General features: G+C 36.5%; 1 protein-coding gene across 9 annotated transcripts in view; it reads right to left on the bottom strand.

Annotated features, from left to right (window-relative positions):
• PLCE1 (phospholipase C epsilon 1) overlaps positions 1-19,270 on the bottom strand; it is a 167,225-nt gene that overhangs the window by 54,586 nt on the left and 93,369 nt on the right. For all 9 annotated transcript variants that reach the window (XM_030029872.1, XM_030029880.1, XM_030029871.1 and 6 more), the window contains one exon: positions 7,461-7,777. In XM_030029872.1, the coding sequence (XP_029885732.1) occupies positions 7,461-7,777 (317 nt within the window). The remainder of the gene's footprint in view (positions 1-7,460; positions 7,778-19,270) is intronic.

The following is a 19,270-nucleotide window of genomic DNA, read 5'->3' as shown; positions in this document are numbered from 1 at the left end:
ATTTGTACAAACACAATCTTTTTAAAAGTATTATGCAAACCCATTTAGGCATTGCAAAAAAATGCTGAACTAAGAGACAGAGCGCAATATTTATTTACATTCCATTATTTCAGTAAAATGATATGTCTCTGTTTTACTAGTGAGGATTTAAATGAACAACGAAGAAAACTTACAAACTTAATACATCAAAAATAAAACTATCATCAATTAGTGACCTAAATAGCCATATTTTTAATTAACTTTACTGAATGTAAGAATGACTTAGTGCATGATGAAACCACCCCAGTAGCAGTGCTATACTGGAGCAGTTCAAACGTTTTTACCTTCCTAGCTTATTTTTTGGCAATTCAATCTTTCCAAAAAAATCACCTTATGTATTGAACTTCTTATTTTGCATTTTCAGTTCCACAGTGGGACTACATTCAGACAGCTGTTTGAATGATGTTTCAATCTGGTGCAACTTTTAATCTAAGACCTCACAATTGCTTTGCACACGTATCTCAGCATGGAAAATTAAATGCTTCATTTTGTTTTAAGTTTTTATGGCTTTTCTTTTACTTGAAGCTGTGGCCAGAAAGATCAAGTTACAAGAGACTCCTTTCATGTTTATATAAAGCAATGCTTGAAATTATTTAAAATGTTTACATAAACATAAATGTTTACAACATGTACATTGAACTTGTGTTTCTGTGGTTGCTTTGCTGGCGAGAGGCAGAAGAGTGGCTGGGAGTAAAAACCATAAACGTGCAAGAGACTGGAAGGGTAAAGATACAGAAAAAGAAACAGGTGCCCAAGAAGACTGTGGCACACCATAAAGGTATGATACCGACTAAGGACGACATGGCACTTGAGGGAAAGAAGCAGGGAGAACTCATAATACCATAGAATAATCAGAGAAAATAACTAAAGGAAGAAGAGAAAGGCATAGTAGGCAAAAAAAAGAGATGGAAAAAAGTATGTTGTTACAGTTCTCAGCGTCCTAAAACACATTTAGGTACCATTTTCCTAATCTCTTCCCAGTTACCGGGGCTCTGCTAACTCTGCAGAATCTCCTTAATAGTTTCCTCCCACAGTTTTCATATATCTATGAAAACTAAACCTCTGGTACTCAGAGCTCTATCAGAGCAGAAAAATATATTACTACTATTATTACATGCACAGCCTTAGAGAATCCAAAAGCCAACAGTTTTGCAAAGCTAGATTACTGTATTTCACTCTCCTCTTCCCACGCTAGCCACTAGTTCAGAATCAGCTTTTAATTACATTTAGTAACAGGAAAGAATATCTGTCTTTAGCTTGATCCACTGCCTTGCTCTGACAAGACTCTATGATCAATTTGATATTATTAGAAGCAAATGAAATATCAGCTGTGTCTTGTTGATGAGTACATGTTGTGCCTAAGCCTCCACTATCATATAACTACAGTTTTAATCAAACTTTTAAAGACTATGGGCTTTACTTATAGTTGGTGATACTGAATGTGTGTAGCCCAAAATCTTCATGATAAATAAAAACCGAAAAGCAAAATACCTTCTAATTACCTGTATATATGTAGCACAGGCTAAAAAATAGCTTTAAATTCTTCTAGCACAGTAAAAAAAAAAAAAAAGCTAAAAAGCTAAAACATTTAAGAATATTTGAAATATCTCCAGGTGGATTTGCTTCTTTGACTCCTGTAAATCTGAATTAATTACTGAATCAAAGTTACATGCTATAAACTGGCACATGTAACAGACACACAGTTTTTTCTCTCAAATACATCTACCTTAGCAATATATTTATTCTTATTTATATAGGGATGCTATGCATCCTTAAACATACAGAAAGATTCTTCTCTACTTGAAAAAGATTTAAAGAGATGTTAGTTCCTATATTGCAACACTTCCAAGTCTGGAGCTATACACTGTCTAAAAATACAGGAGAAGTCCATCTTTTAAAGAAGGCTTTCCTTACTGTCTTCTGGCAATAAAACCAGAACTGGAAAAAACTTAGAATATTCTAATTTGAACCAAATGCATTCAGAGTATCTGAATGTTGTCTTCAAAACATTTATAAAGAAGTAAGAGAACTACTGATACTAACAAGTAAGGAAACAAACAACCCATAGGAACAAGATGTATAACACAAACAGAATTTCAGGTCAAATAGGTTAAAGAGACAGAAATGTCATTCCCTTTCTCTGAGATCATTTGAAACCTCAGGCTGTTGCAAGAAGAAAGTGAGAGAAAAAAACAGGATCCATTCACTCTAGTGCCCAATTTTTCTACAATGCTTTAAGTAAAAAACAAAATGACTTTCCACGTTTTCAGTTTCTCCTTTAAATGTCTTCTGAAATATTACAAAGAATTTTTTTTAAGTTTTCTATACAGTACAGAGACAAGAGGTCAAAACACAGAAACTTTATGACAGGTGAGATAACAAACTGCCACCCTAGAAAACTAGGATAAGCACTGGATCAATGAAAGTTTAGGAACATATCTGGGGTCTAAAAGCATAGCAGCTAAACTTTTTCCTTTTACCATTTCTTAAACAGTAGTGACCAGGCTTTCTATAGCAGCATTACAGAAGTTATTTAAACTACAGTGGCAATCTCCACCATGACTATCATCTTTCTATAGTACCTCTAGGGAAGCAAAACCTGAAAAAACAAGTCTATATATGTAAACATTACCAATCTTAAGTGACTGGGCTATATGTCATATGAACTTCCATCTGTCTGAAAACTCCATCAGAGATAGTAAATCCTGCAGACAAACTACAACATTAGCAGATTATAAGAGTCTTATTTTCCTGTGAATATTTTATTTCCCTGTGAATTTCTGTACACACTTGAGAGCTGGAATGACCCAAAACTTTTAAAATACAAATGAAATACAATCCAAGAATGTATTCCAACCCATTTGGTTGGATTCAAGCAGATCATTCATGGCCGACCTTTCTCACAACGTATTTCTGAAACAAGCCATTGGGTGTTCAAGCTCCTTGTCGTGGCACCCACCTTGATTACCACAGTAAGTAATAAACCAATACTTGGAAACCCATGACGAGAAAAGATACAGGGAAATACATAATGCCTGAATCCCCTCTAGTAACTGTATGTCAGGTCTAAGCCATAACCACGCTCTCTTAAACAAAGGCAGTTTCTGTTTCCCAGCCTCGGCAGCACAGGATTTGCCAGTTGCATGTTTCTGCTACTATTCATGGAACACTTGACAGTAGCTTTAATCTGTGCTATCCATCTTTCATGTCTCTACACTCCTTACACTACTACAATTTTTCTCCCTGTCATTCTTGACAGTGAAAAGAAAAAATGTATACATGAAGAGGATCTAGAGTGCTACACTTGCCATCTTTTGTGAATATTAATTCAAAATTATCTATTTCTCCAATCTTTGTTGTTTATTTTTTGAAGATCTTCATATATCAGAAACAAAAGCCACCCAGTTATTAGTTTCATACAGTTTCTGTGACAAATAAAGGGCTCTCCAGCTGCAGTAGAGTTCCTTGCCATACGCCTGAATTTAAGGTCAAAGCATTCACTAAAGCCACAAAAACTGGGGCAAGGTGAGCGGTTATCACAGCTCCCAGAGGTAAATGAGTTGTGCCTCTTCCACAATATAGAGGACTGAGTCCACTGACACCCTGAGCAGACACTGACATTAGGACAACTATTGTTAGATTGTTGCAGGTTAAAACCAAATTGTGTGGCTCTTCAGGCAAGGTGTGAGCAGGCTGTGGAAACCTTGCGACAAAGACAGTAACAAAGGAGCTGTCCTAAACATTTAAGTTGGTTACCTTGCCTTTAAAGCAGGAATAGAGCTCCTATTTAAAAAAAAAAAAAAAAAAAAAAAAAAAAAAAAAAAAAAAAATCAGGCAATGACCACAAATTAAATTCATACCACCTATCACAACTTATTTTTTGCACTGTCACTTGGTAACACTAAGATACCGGTTAATGTCTGGCTGGCCAAAAGACTATTCAGCCTTTGTCAAGGAATGGACTCACACAACCCACTTCAATGCGAAGTCCTTCTCGCCTGAGGCACAACCAGAACTTTTCTCCTTGAGTTACTTGTGATGCAGATTTCTCACTATATGCTTCTCAGCTTGGTTCCTGAATTTTTTTTAATCCTTTTTACACTTTTCAGCTCCTCGCACCAGGCTCACAAAGCTGTGATCCCAGAACAAGAGTATCTGACAAAAAATGTATTTCCATCGTCATACTAAGAGACCCAATAATTTTCAGAAATCTTGCAAGACTCTCAAGATGTTAAAACAAGCTACAGATAATAACGAAACACTGAAGCTGGCAAAAGCTCCAGCTACTGTCATCCTGCCTTTCTACAGAAAAAAAATTTTTAGGAAGCGTTCCTGATGGTTCATCAGCATTAATGTCATTACTGAATCACTTCCAGTACTTTAAGTCAAAACACCTTACCCAGGTAATACAGCAAAAGAAAATGCACATTACAGGCTTCATCCAGTGTTAGACAGTATGCCCACTATTACGCTTTTCCACAAATGAGAATTGAGTAGGAAAAATAACAGCAGTTATTTATTGCACATTCAGCTGTGGTAATTGTCTTCAAGTACCAATTTTACCTACTGCAGAGGGCAACTGATTTCTGATTCAGTCTGCAATTCTTTGTAGACCATTTCCATGCCAAACGCTTAAGGCTGACCTCACCGTAAGTGCTTCCTCTTGTGTAAATCTTTCCTATACCTTTTAGACCCCACTGAAGTCTAAATACTGTAATTCTTATTAAGCAACACTAACCAATAGTTTAATAGAAAGGTTTAAACAAATGATTACAAGATATTCATACTCTATGTATCTCACCAGTAACAGTATTTAAATCATTCATGTCTAGAAAACAACAGTTTTGTAACAGCAAACATATTTAAATTATAAGGGAACCATGTGATGTTTCCCACTATCTATGCTTGATATTGCATTCTGCAGTCAATGGGAGTTTGCAACTTCAGTCATGAACAGGGGTTTCTGTGAATTACTGGAATTTAAATAGTAAATAATACTAGTAAAATTTATTTCAGTAAGACCAAATTTTTTCCCTACTTTTCACTTAAACTCACTTTTTAAAAGATATTTTAATAATTTGAAAATATTTTAATCTTCATTATTTTTATCAATTTATTTTATAATAATATAACTTTATAATATTATATAATAATTATTTTATAATTCCTGCAGCCCTCATTCAATCTAAGCTTCTATGAAAATGTCAGTATTTTTCCTATTAAATAAAGTTCCTTTGTGTCACAAAACAGCAATTATTGACTGTCATTTTAAACAAGTGTTATAACTTGCTCATTAATATGTAGTGTCAGAAAAATTACTAAAATCATATTGCTTTATGAAAAATCCTCTGTATACTGTAATTGCTCATTTAACAGAACAACAGCATGAGATTATTTTTTTCCCACTATGTATCAGAAGCCTGTCATCCTAAAAGTCATTCTGGCTCCCACATTACAAATACACTTCAGTATTTCTATAGGCAATGCCAAAAAAAATCAGCAAGTGCTCACTGACTTTTGCCAACAAAAGCATGACTCTTTGCACAAGAATTTTCTTGCCATTTATAAACAAAGCCATTTTGAAAGTTCACGCTTGTGATTCGCTATGGCAACTGATATACTCCACCATAAGATAAAGCAGATAGCAAAACAGTGATTTATTACAAGCGGTAACTATTGTACAATAACTCCATTTAAACATATAGCATCTATGTTTAAAAAAAGTTATTCCAGATTATACTGAAAATAATCCATTGCACTAAATATATATAATCTAAGCACCGGATATTCAGGAATTAATTCAAATTATATGAAAAATCATCCTGTAGCATTACCAAACAAGTAATGCTAGACTACAAAAATTGCAAAGTCACAAACCTCTAACACTAAAAGATAATGTTGACTATTTTACCAAAAGGCAACTTTAATGTTAAAATTCTCATTGATATGGAATAGTCTTAGTCATTTCTGACAAGACTTCTTCACCACCTACTTGCTCTTCAATCCTGTGACTGTTCAGTGTCAGAACACATGATGGTCAATCCAATCTGTACGGCCAACTGCAAAATGTCCTAACAAACTTCTCTGGCATTGTGCCTCACCAGGTCATCCTAGAGCTTGACCGCTTCACATTTTTCCCACTGCCCTCACTATGGTGATCACTGTAAGAGAAACACCCCAGGAAGGAGGACCCTCACCGGGTCAGCAGCTAGATTCCTCTCCAGCTATACACCAGCCACAGTGTTTTCCTAAATACAGTAACTAGAGCTAATTTAAACAATTTTTAGGCTCTGTCTAAAGACTGAATATAGTAGTTGCAACTTTTATTTATGTTCCTGTAATAGAATTAGGTGAGAGAAACCAACATATTTACACTGTTTTAGTTCCTAAATCTCAGTAACATGCAAGAAACAGGAACAGTTCGAAACACGCTAAATATTCAGTCACTGATTCTTATTCGCCCAGGAAGCAGAAACTTCACTGGGGGTTAATACATAATCTGCTCTATCTACTTAATTTTGTGCTGTCTTTTTGATACCCGCGCAATTTTCATCTCTTATTAAAGCATAAGAATGCAGCGGATAACAAACTAAAAGACCGTAAGTCAAAACTATCTCTATTTTATTCCACTTACGAATCTAGAAACTGCTAACATTGCATATGGTTCACACAAAAAAGGAAGAAAGAAATTATTCCATTTTTCTGCAGCTAAAACCTGAGGGTTTATTTAGCGGGGGCAGGGGGTGGGGGTGTTTGGTTTGTTTTGGGTTGGGTTTTGGGGGTGAATTTTTTTACAGTTTTCTCAATCCTTGCTCAATTTTCTATTAAACTCATCAGAAGATCACCTTACTAAAATAAAGTAAAATCTTAGTAAAGAACTCAGGATTTGGCTTATGGAAATGTGTCATGCCAAATGACACTTCTTTGTACAACAACATTCAAGACACACGCAGTGATTAAATAAATAAATAAATAGTGCAGATTAGTGTAGTTATACAGAATACAGAAACTTCTAGTTTACAATACTTCTGTGCTGACTCCTAAGATCATGCTTAGTCTACAAAAATCTAAACCAAATAAATAAAACTCCAATTCCTGAACAAAATAATAAACTGACTGAAAGTATACCCCGTACTGTCATTATAAATACAAAGAAATACAGGTCTGTAATTTCCTTCTTCCTGTTTACTTTACAGCTTGCAAGAAAAACCTAGGTTGCAGTTTTCCAAACTCACTGAGCAAATCGGTCACATAACTAATATTAAATTCAGTGGAATGTAGCTAAATCCCCTGGTCATCTTAACTTACGTTTTAAAAATTTGTCATTACAGCTAAATTCAGCTCTGAGAGATAAAGGAAATAACTAACCCGCAAATCAGGTAATAACCCTTATGAAAAGTAAGTTAAAAGTTTTGTCTTACCTCGTTAAACCTTGTCACAAGATCTTCTACAGCATTATGTTCACCATTGGCAGAAGAAAGAATAGTAGCAGATATGGAAGCTTTAATAGATGGCAGCTTGCTTTGACATTCAGCATTACCCAAATCCCTGGTTAAAAAGCAGAGGTAGTCAATGGGTAAGACTTTCCGGTAGAGCTCCTGCTCCTGCTCGGTCAGAATGCTGGCAACCTCCTCTGGGAACTGGATGAGGTGCTGCAGTTCGATCAGCTCTTTGCTGATACCAGCCACGTTGTAGGGAAGGACGCTGGAGCCAGCCATAGATGTACACGCTTGACGTTCTAAAACAAAACAAAAAATTTATTAGGTTTCGCCTTTAACTCTTGGACTGGGCTGTGCAAAAGCAAGAGCACTTGTTCTTCTTGTTTTGTTAAACTGTTCATTCATTTATTCAGCAGTACACTATATGCTAACTACTTTATATTTAAACAACCTAATACGTTCTTTTAGTTGGGGTCTTTCTGCATATGTCTATATCTGGTGTTAGCTAGATAGCTGGTAACTGGGGCTTCTGAGATTGTTAAGCTACCTGCCAAAACGTGCTTGCTTCCTGACTTAGCCAAACGCCTGCTCCAGTCACCTGCAGTTTTGTCAAAACTTCAAATAAAAGGATCATCTGGGCAGGGTGTGGCTCTGGTTTTCCTCCATATTAGAGTCCGCGGTACAAAGCGGTTTGAGGCGTTGACTGGGGCATCAGGACTCTACTGCCACAAGAAATAATGTATAACGATCACATAAAACCTATGTGGGTCAGCGTTTTTCTTCATATTCCTCTTGCTGCAAGATAAATGTGTATCTGAGCTCACTGCATCGTGAAACTAAAAGTCCAAAGTTACAAAACATTTTTCATTCCTCTGGGAAAATGCATATATTTGGGAGTATACACTTTTTATCCATTATTACAAAACATTCATGGTAGCTTTATAATACCCTAGCAGTGATGTCCCTTGAAAAATAAGACTTCTCCTAAGAAGGAAGAAGCCAAGCTTTGTAAGACCGTGTGGGAAGCCTGAAACATCAACACAATGATTCCAAAACAGTGAGTATGAGTATTCTGAATAGATAAGTTTAGAATGGGTTCTCTGAACAATAATTTTTTCAGCATTACTTAAACGTATAAACAGTCATAGTATTATATTCTGTATTCTTCTTCCTTCCCAGGAAAAGGAGGGGTTTTTTTGCATTGCTTCACAAAATATCTTTAGAGATTTTTTGCACACATAATGGAGGCACACTCCAGATCTATCTTTTACTTCAATTTTTTTTTTTTATATCAATAAACTCTCATTTCGTAGAGGAAGCAAACATCCTTTCTGTTATCTAAAAAAAAAACCCAAGCTCATAATGACTGATTACAATTCATTCTCTTATAATAAACATAGAATATACTACATGAGGTTTCCCTTGTTGCATTCATTTTATGCAAATTCTATTCAATCAGTGGGAAGTTAAAAAGACAGAAAATTGCCTTTTCTTAATATATTCTACTAAAGGTCAAAAGATAAATTATAGCAGCCCTAATTAAAGCCTTTGGGCTAACAGAACCTGTTGAGAAATTTTCAAATACATAAAAGGCTTCCAAAAGAGCCAAGGAGTAATTGTTTCTGTAGCTAGACTGGGGAGGAAAAAAGCAACAGACTTCAATTTGCAACAAGCAATATCCTGGTTATGTAGTGGGGAACAGGTATAACTTCAAGCACAGCAAAGTAGTGCTGTACAGTATCTGCAGGTATCAAGAAATCTCTGTCACTGAAATTCCTGCAAGAAAGATCAAGGGACAAAAAGACAGTTAAGAACACCATGCTGACACGTCAATCCTGTTTTGGGCAGCAGGTGAAGTGCAGTGAGGTTCTGGGCTTCCCTTCAGTCTTGTTTGCTTTGATTCTACATGGGACTCCAATTCCATTTTCTACTTCAATCTGTGCAGAACAATTCTGAAAAGTTCCATACGAAAAAGCTCTTAAAGCTCATTTGCACTGTTCTTGACTTTGCAACAGAACATAAGCTTATGCCAAAATAAAAACAATGCAAAATACAATGTTCATGTTATATTACAGGGATTGTATACTTGCACAGTGCTTTGCATATACGGACCGAACTGTCACTGTCACTGTCACAACTGGCGTTCCCTCAGAAAGAGGAGGATGTGGAAGGCATGATGCAAACATCTGCTACCACCCATTTGCTCCCTAGAAGTCACAGTGCCTTGCTGCCCCACGTGTGACAGCTCTTCTCACTCATGGACTTTCCCGGGAATTACGAGGTGCCCTGTCAGCCCGGAGAAGGCAGAGAATGTACAGCCTGTACCAGCCTCTCCTGTGCCTCGCTGCTGAAACCGAGGGTGTGCAGGTTGTGTCTACGTTGTCAATTTCTTTCAGCTCACAAATACACTTTTGAAGCGCATCTCCCAAACATCCTCACTTACTGTGCTTTAGTTTACAGTCTTGGAGCACACAAAGTGGATCCTTTTCAGACGAAACTGCACCAGAAGACGTGCTCCCAGAAGGCAACTAACACATCCCAATTGCTAACAAGCCGTAGCTGTTGGCAGCATCCGAGCTCTGGAGAGGACACTTGAGGTCAGGAAAGGACAGTTGGGCCAGACAGCTCAGATCACGGCTCGGCTGCAGGTGATCACGTAACGCAGGAGACAAGACAGCAAGTACCATGGACAACGCAATGCCACAGAAATACTGGTGCTTTGCGAATTCAACATTATTTGGTATCTACAGTTATAAACACCTTATATCTATCAATGTAGTAGGAAAGGAAGGCCTAACTCTACAAGGAGTGCCCAGTCAAGTAGTGACTGATGGAAAAGAGATAACACGCAAGTGAGGATGAGCTGTTCCCTGATGCACTGCTTGCTGATGAGATTTAGGGGTGCATTCTCAATAATTCACCTTCTCCGTTATACTACCCGCCGTACATTACAAAACCCGCCCACATTCACACTTTCAACAGATCCACATTCCACATTGTCTCAGAACTCCAGCTTTGCTCAAAGACCTCAAAAACTGGCAAAGGTTGACACTGAATTTGCAACAGGGTAGAGCACAGTTCATGATCCTATCGCACACTGCCTTGCCTAAGCATAATCACCCTTCAGGCTCCAATATTGTAACCTCTCACATCTAAGAATAAGGATCAACACACTGACGTGACCAGCGGTAAGAAGGTGGCTCCGCAGTGTATCTCCGGACTGACAGAAACTACTAGAAATATCTCATTTGAATTTTATTTCACTAGACTGACTGCCCATTGATCAAGTCCAGCAGAAATCTAATGCAGGGATTTTGAAAGCCTTTAATGAGACTACCTTTAATGAAACCATGATCTTCCATAACAAAAGCTTCATAAGCCAGCTTTGTTCTAACAGAAAAATGAAACTGTCAAAAAGAAAAATCTTTTCATGGAAGCTAAGCCAAGATGATTCAAGTCACAGGCTAAACAAGATCAGCCACTGGTATTGCTGGATTTGGAATGAGATAGAAAATAAATAAAACTCTTCCTGATTCAAAAAACTGAATTTCAAACTAGCATTTCTCAATTCTCCATTAAACTGGAAGAACTAAACAAGTGCCACGTCTTTAATGTAAAAGTGCATGAAACAAGCTGCTGCAGCAAGAGTGCAGCTGATATCCCAAGGAAAGGCACACAGGCCAAACAGAATTATAAAGGCTTGCAGCTCATGGCTGAAGTATGAATATAAATACTGAGAAAGTAGAAGTATAACTTATTTCTGTTGACTATTTCTACACCTATAAATATTTCTATCATCCGTAATTCACATCTTTGCAAGTCTTGGTTGTTGACATATTTCACCTCTCCAGATTCTGATTTTTATCTTTCTTCATTCCAGTCTTATATGTTTTATCACAGAAAATCCAGGATCCTCGTTCTCAGCTTCACCACCCTCCATGATTTACACTCTGCACAAAAGTCTACTTTTTCTTTCTCTCTTTTATTTGCCTGTACTAAACTAGTCCTTTTTCTGGACTATTTTTTTGTCTCTTTTTCATGCCTAAGACTTTTGTCATTTTTCATGCCAGGAACTGAGCTGCACTTCTCTGTTTCTGCTATAAAACTCCCTAACCAGTCTCATCCACAAGTCCTCTACCTTTGTGTTGTCCGTTTATGATCTTCAGGAAATAGATCATATCTTTCTGTGCTTCAAACACCGACCAGGTCCTTAGATTAACTTGCAGAACGGACCTGCTTTCAGGCCAAAATCAGGGTAGATTTTGTTAGAGTTAAGGCAGGATACAATCCTCACTAAAATTAGCTGCTGCTGCAGTAAATGGTGTTATTCTTTGGGCTCTACCACATCAAGTTAATGCTAAAGCTAGTAGAAGAAAATGAAGACCCTGACTATTCATTTGCAAGTTGTCTAAAGCTGGAACTGATAGCTTTGCTTATCCTTCTGATACACAGCTGAAGCAGATAATCTTTTAAATAGCAAGGACTGCTTTTATTAATCAAAACAAGATAACCTCTGCCTAGCTTTAAAAAAAGGACTCATGGGTTGACTTAATCATTGCTGATACACATGGGAACAAAAAGGCCTTGTCTTCTCTAACAAAAGAATTTTCTATTTAAGAATGGGAGGAAAATACAGAATGCCTGCTTCAGGATATTACTCAGCCTAGACTCGTCATAAACTCTAAAAAAACACTGTCTCAAGAATTACTCTTTCTTTTATTTTTTTTAACTTTCTACAAGGCTTAGTAAGGAGCTCTTCTGTCAACAGATTTACTTCAAATTAACTCAGCCTTTATTACTATAAAACTTAGAATTTCCATACATATTCTATATGTATAGGGTCTATAAAAGCTATACTGAAAAAATAAATTTCAAGTATGTAAGTATGTAAGAACTGTGTGTGCATTTTTGTGTGTGTATACAAAAAAGTTTCGAGACAGTCATGAAAAACTGTTTTTTTTCTGGTGTTTATTGAACCATATTATGTTTGTGTTTGCTATATTAGCAAGAGGTTGATTCAGTAATTTTTTAATATGAAAAACAGGGAGTTCACTTTAAAGAAAAATGCAAAGAAACTTTTATAAATAAACCCATGAAAAATACTGCTAGAAGGCTAGTGTTAATTATCTGTAATCATTCATAGAATTTTTCCACACTGGTATATTCTACTACACACAGTAGTTACGTGACATGTGAGACATCCTAACAATAAAAGCAAAATTACCTGTACATTTACCATATTTATTGTAAAGTTAAAATTAAATGGTGCTTATTTATTAAATTTTATTTCACCATGCACACCGGTAGTTTATTAATACACTATATGATATAAATATTGGGTTGCTGCCATCAATTTTCTCCAGGCAGAAATTCAGGATTGGGTTTGAGCAAAGTAAGTGGAATTCATACAAAGACAGAAGAAAAATAAATACAGCCCTGACTGTAATCACACCAATGTTAAAAGTGCTAATACTGCGTAAAATTACAGTTGCCAACCATGCAATCTGTACTTTGATAAAATCACATCACTTTCAATGTGAATTGTGACCAAGTAAGGCCAGTGGTACAGAATTACTTTCATCCCAGCTCAAACACAACTCTTACTTTTGATATTTGTAGGAATGTGCTATGCATACAGGAGTACACCCAGGGAAAAGCCACTGTACTTTTTAAATGAGCACAATCTCAAAAGTGTAAACCTGCCAAAAAGATGAAAACAGACTTTCAACAAAGTTTGATGAATTGACAAATGAGATAACTGGATTTGTGTCTTCATTTTATTTCTAGGTTGCTTTTCTTTCCACACTTACTTTGAGGAAAAAAAAGTATTCTCTCTATACATTCAAAAACCAGCAGTTTGCAAGCAAGAAAGTGAAAATTACAATCACTAAAAAAGTGCTCACTCTCTAGAAGGCTATTGGGGAAAATCCTGTGACTATGACAAACTGTGTGTTCTAAAGCAGAAAACAGATTTCAATAGCTGTAAAAATAAAAGTAATTATTCAACCTATTATAACATCTTATAACTCAGTTGCTTTTTTGAGAACAGACTTTGCTTCCATGAAATTATACTACTGTGACTGAAATTACACAAAAATCTTAGAGGATTATTTTTCTCAGTTGTTATTAAAAGGTAATGCAATAAATGGATTATAATAGAAGCCTTTTTAACAAGCCATGCTACAGACATCATCCAAACTATTCATACGCTTTAAGAGAACATATGGATTATGTTTACATTGAGAAAATAAAAGCAGACCGTGGAAAAAAAATCGAAAGCCACAGGTGAACAACTGCCAATATATGTAATACTGAAGTGTTCTGTTCAAAAAACAGGAAAAATACAATAAAAACCTCCCCCAAACAGAAGACACTTTCATATGTAATATATGACACTTGAATTGAACACCAGCTTCAGATACCGATCAGCATAACTGTGACAGCATTGTTTTGCTGTCCCTTGGACGCAACATATCTCAGTACCATAATAACCAAACCAACAAGCTTTTGTTAATTTCCTGTTCCTCTTCTGTATAATTAAAAACATATCTCTCTCTCTTTTAATGAACTTGAATTCACTGTTATCAAGTTTGAATGTGGACAACTCACTCCAGTATCAAAGGGCCTAATATTAAACTCAGTGGGAAGCTTGCCACAGAACAGGATCAAGTTCAAGTTCAATTTCACTGTAGAAACCACTGAAATTAATAGATCCCATTTCTTCTTCCAATTTACTTGTGAGTCAAGTATCAAAGAATCAGAAGACACACATGCTCTCTCTCCATATCCCTAAATCTAGCAATATGAGCTACCTCTTCAAACTACGTATCAGCATGCATTGCAAATTATTAGCAGGGGAGCTCTGGAGCTACAGGGTACTTGCACAAAATAAAGTTGGAGTTCAGTATGACCTGAGTACCAGTAAGCAGAAAATAATACTCTGAGCAAAGAAAGTTTTCCAGATGATGAGTTGAAGAAAAGAAGATTAACTTAGCCAAGGTCTGTATGGAAAATAATCTTTTATGAGACCAAGCAATATTACAGACACACTCTGGGGGCACAAGATCTTTTTCAGGTTTGGAATAGAAACAGCAAACTTCACAGCTAGGTTGAGAATACCTGCTTTGAGTTTAATTTGATCATGGTAATAGCAAGACATTGGAGAAGGTGATCTTCTCTGGTGGAGCAGAAGCAAGTCATCACAATGGGCCTGGTGAAAAGAACAATAGTTTCTACAGTACAGAGGAAAAAAGAAAAAGGTAGAAATCACCTGTAAAACAGAATTTTGCTGGAAATAGATCACTATGAAACTATAACTCACAGATATTTCTATCGAGGCTGAGATTTTATTGTTGAATAGATTTATTAAACCTCTGGAGAGGATTTAAAAAAAAGGCAGCAATCATGTTGAGGTATAATTGAATTAAATTACAATTATATACCACAAAATCCTCACTCACGAACTGACCAGCATAGCGGAATTCAGCAAATGAAAGATATGGAGCACTTGTAATAACAACCACTTATTCCTAAAATCACTTCTTGCTTTAGGAAATGGCAAAGGGTTCAGTTCTGAAAATCAGACTCTGAACTGTGTGCTCTTTTTTTTCTTTTGCAATTATAACACCAGTCAAATGAAATTCCAGAAAAAAAATGGAAAGTACTGTATAGTTAGAGATACAACCTGCCTATATCATTTCTGACTTGAAACAAATTTGACTAAACAAATGACATACTTATCAGAACAGTTGAGATGTATAGGCATGGGAAAGAATTACTTTTTTTTTTTTTTTACCACGAAAGTTGTGGATAAACACTCTCAAAGGGTAAAACGTACACACAGACAAACATTCATTCAGATTTTAAAGCTGAGTTTTAAGACCACCAACATGAAGGATTTAGCAATATATTAAATTTAAATTAACAATTACATAGCAATCCTTACATTTTTCAGAAGTTCCTACCCATAAGTATGAACTTGAAAACCCATTTAAACCCTGTTTGTGGTTGGATTCAGAAGACCTTGGCTGTAAACTATATATATGAGCACTGACATAAAATATGGAAGGAATTTAAAGTATCACCATGATTTCACCACACCTGAGACTGCCATGTCTGCCTCCCATCATCCCCAGCGAACAGCTACACACTGCCCTGTGTAATTACATCTACACTGCTGCTCAGATTTCTGGCAGTGTATCCCAGGGCTTTTACCACTCCGCTAGCCTGAGTCATTCACGGAAATATTTTGCAGCATACAAAAGAAGAACTTGGCTGCTTGTCTCTGAATTACCATATACTGTCAACACATTTAACCAACCATTTCCTGCTCTGTATGCAGTTTGGCTGGTACTGGCTACAGCTGATAGAAACAATCACAGACCTGTCCATAATAAACGGATCCATTGTTTTTGCTTCTGGCTGTATACTCACCAGAAAAGAAGATGCAGACAGTGGCACTGTAACAGTGATTTTGACTCTGCAAAAACAGTAGCAGATCTCAGAACAAAATTTATGCCATTTGATGCTGATTTCCCGATTCCTTTCCATTTCAGGGCAACTAGCAAAGAGCTGGGACTGCATCCTCACGCAGACACAGGATGACTAGCGATGCCTCCAGAATATCTGCGTAAGAATCAGTGTGATTACGCGGGTTAACCCCAGCCAACAAACATTTCTTCTGCACCTGAAATAACAGGCTTTGAAGGCAGTGCCCTAACAAATGACCCTGAGGCTACCATGGTAGCAAATGGATACTTCAGGTACAAAGGGCACCTAGCTATGCAAGGTTTGGCTGAACATAGACATGTTCATAGATACTAAGGAGAGAAGAATCAGCAGAGTGTATTGCCAAAAGTCTGAAGAGATCCACCATCTACACGTTTAGTCAGAAAGCAGCCTTATTGCTTCCAGTCTACATGTTTGGCAACCGGCCACCTGGGCCCTGCTATTTTAGGGGACCTTCACCTATTGCTATAGTTCATGAAACTATATCCTGATTTCAGAACACCTGCCAAAAGAAGGTTTAATTACAAATTTGCTAGATAGACAGTGAGTGTCCAATCAGCGGGTTGAAAATTAGATCTCAAAAGCTGTTTGATACCAACATGCCACCTGTCTTTCTGTGGCATGCTGCAGCCTGCACTGTGCAAGAGCAGACACAATATTTTATTGCTTCAGAGGAAACTATCATCATGAAGGCTGGGTGAAGGAATTAATGGAAATAACGTCTGACTTGTAAATCTACACCTTTACATCACAGTGTAACAGATACGCAGAAAGGCTGTGAAGACATTAATATGATACCGCCACACTTGCTGCTGAACTGTTCTCAGGTTTTTCATTATTTTCCTGCAATGAAATCCCATCTCATGAATCCCCTCCTCTGCCAACCTCCTGGAGATGTTTTCAGAAATATTCCGCTATCACATACATTTCACAAATCTTTCTCCTAAAGGTTGTCATGGTGGTAGTCTACCAGAATCTAACTTGAACAACACACCAGCAGGAGGATTCTCTATACAGCATCTGTATTCAAGACCTTTTAATATACTGGATATAAATACAGCATAGCATATTGAATGTTAAGTTCAAATGCTAAATAAATGTATATATAAATTACCAGATAAATTCCAGCACATAAGAAAGAAATGGTCAAAAGGGAAGATTTATGAGTTGGACTTTGGAAGAAAAGAGTGTTCTAGAAAAAGAACTGTACAATTCTCACTGCAAAATGAACAAGTTACAGCCTGAGTTAAAGCAGAACCCAAGTTTTAACCTCACCCACAAAAATTGATACAAAGCATGTCCAAAATCAAAGCAGGAGTTTCTGTGCACTGACAGAAAAAATTAAAACGCATACAACTCTGTCTTAACTCTGCAATGGAGAAATATCCAGTGGTTAAACAGAGTGCAAGAATCTCAGATCAGGTTCCGATATTTGAGTATTTTGATCAAGATAGATCAAAATTAAATTTATTTTTTCCATTTACATGAAGTAGAAATGAAGTAATTTTTCAGTTTTAAGAATAACACTACTCTGTTATAAATCAGTGAGAACAGGAGAAAAGCTAAACAAAAATGTAATCTGAGAATAAATATATACCTTTGGAAAACAAGGATGTTAAAAATAACATGTATATAAAGTTAGGTACCCATATTAAAGCAGGGGCTCATGATCTCAATTTTTCATATTTTCCTTTTTTGTTAGGCACTTTTTAAATTTGAAAGACTATACAAACTGTAGTTGCAGTAAAATATAGCATTCATAATGTAAATAACCGCAAAACTGCAACAACACATTTTCAATGTTTCAGAGCCTCAGCCTTGAAGCATTCCTCTCTAGCCTGAGGGCACTGGTCTTCCAAATCAGCAATCCCTACATTTAGTTAATGCTGAGATCTGCTGCAGTTTGCTCCTTGGCTGCACAACTTCTAACAATTACTACAAACACAAACCCAAATTGCATTTTTGGCTTCAAGAGCCTCAGAAATACATTTTGTAACAAACATCATCTTCTTTACTTCGGTCTCACCCTGAAGGCCACATTACACGTGACAAGAGACCCTTCAAAGATAGGGGGGAAAGAGAAATGTCTGTTCCCGTCTTGCCCAGTTATGCAAATACTGCAGACAATAGGAAAGCATAAAGTCAAAGAATATTTCAATGAAAATTGTTTCACTTTGAAAATGATCATTAAATATAGTCCTTTAAGGTAAAAATGATACGAATGTTCACTATGGCTTCAGTGTCATACCAAGTGAAGCAAACCATGACAAAGTGAAGACCAGATGCCAATCTGAGAAATTAATTTTAAGTATAATTATGTCAAGGAATAATATGAGAATTAAGTAAGATCTGATAAGTGTACAGTCTTTATGATTAATGATTCTTGCCCTTTGAATCTTCATATAACAGACAATCTGGTGCATGAAAGATGCTACCAGATTTTCCGCATAAACCAAACGAGGCAAATCTGCTGCATAAGGTATTTTGGTTATTATTCTTACTGATTATTGGAATAAAATTAATCCAAGTCACATCCAGCAAAAACAATAACACTTGATTAAATGTTCCCAATTTAAGCCCTGAAGTTTAGCAGTGAGAGAATTTTAAAGGAACATAATACACTTCAAAAATCTTTGACCAGTTCAGAGGTTCCATCATTCTGGCCTGTTTTCAGCACCTGAACAGAATCCGACCATAACACTGGTTTGTTTGAGATCTGTCCTCTACATAATTATTTCACAGAAAAAGGACAGAGAGTAGAACCACTAGCAGCAAATACTGTTGATCGTGCACTCGTGTTCAAAATATCTTTGTGTGATCTGCTATGGAATCTTGTTCACTTTTTTTATATTACGCTTTGAATAATACAAATTCAGCTTCTTATCTGCATAACTGTGGCGGAAACCCTCCAATCTACACCTTCGCCACTTAGCTTAGCTTTGGTGAGGTTTCTGTTGCTCACTCTACTGCATGCTCTGAATGTTCCCTGATGATGAGAACATTTTGTGAATGGGAGAATTATTTTATCAGCTATCATTTAATTTGATATCCAAGATTTTTAGATTTCAAACAAAAATAAAATCCAGGAAAGATATCTGTATTTAAACAAAGAATACACAACAAATGCCTTAAGACACAGCAGAGAAGGTAGCATGATGTATGAAGGCATCAGTCAAAAAACTGTACTGGAACATCACATAAGTATTGTGATAATATTTTTATATTATTCATGTCAGCAGTGTACAGCAGGAGGAATCAACCAAGAACAATATAGCCTTTCAAAG

Source organism: Aquila chrysaetos, chromosome 11 (genome assembly GCF_900496995.4).
Source record: "Aquila chrysaetos chrysaetos chromosome 11, bAquChr1.4, whole genome shotgun sequence".
Classification (NCBI taxonomy): domain Eukaryota; kingdom Metazoa; phylum Chordata; class Aves; order Accipitriformes; family Accipitridae; genus Aquila; species Aquila chrysaetos.
This window is presented reverse-complemented; position numbering and strand designations above follow the sequence as displayed.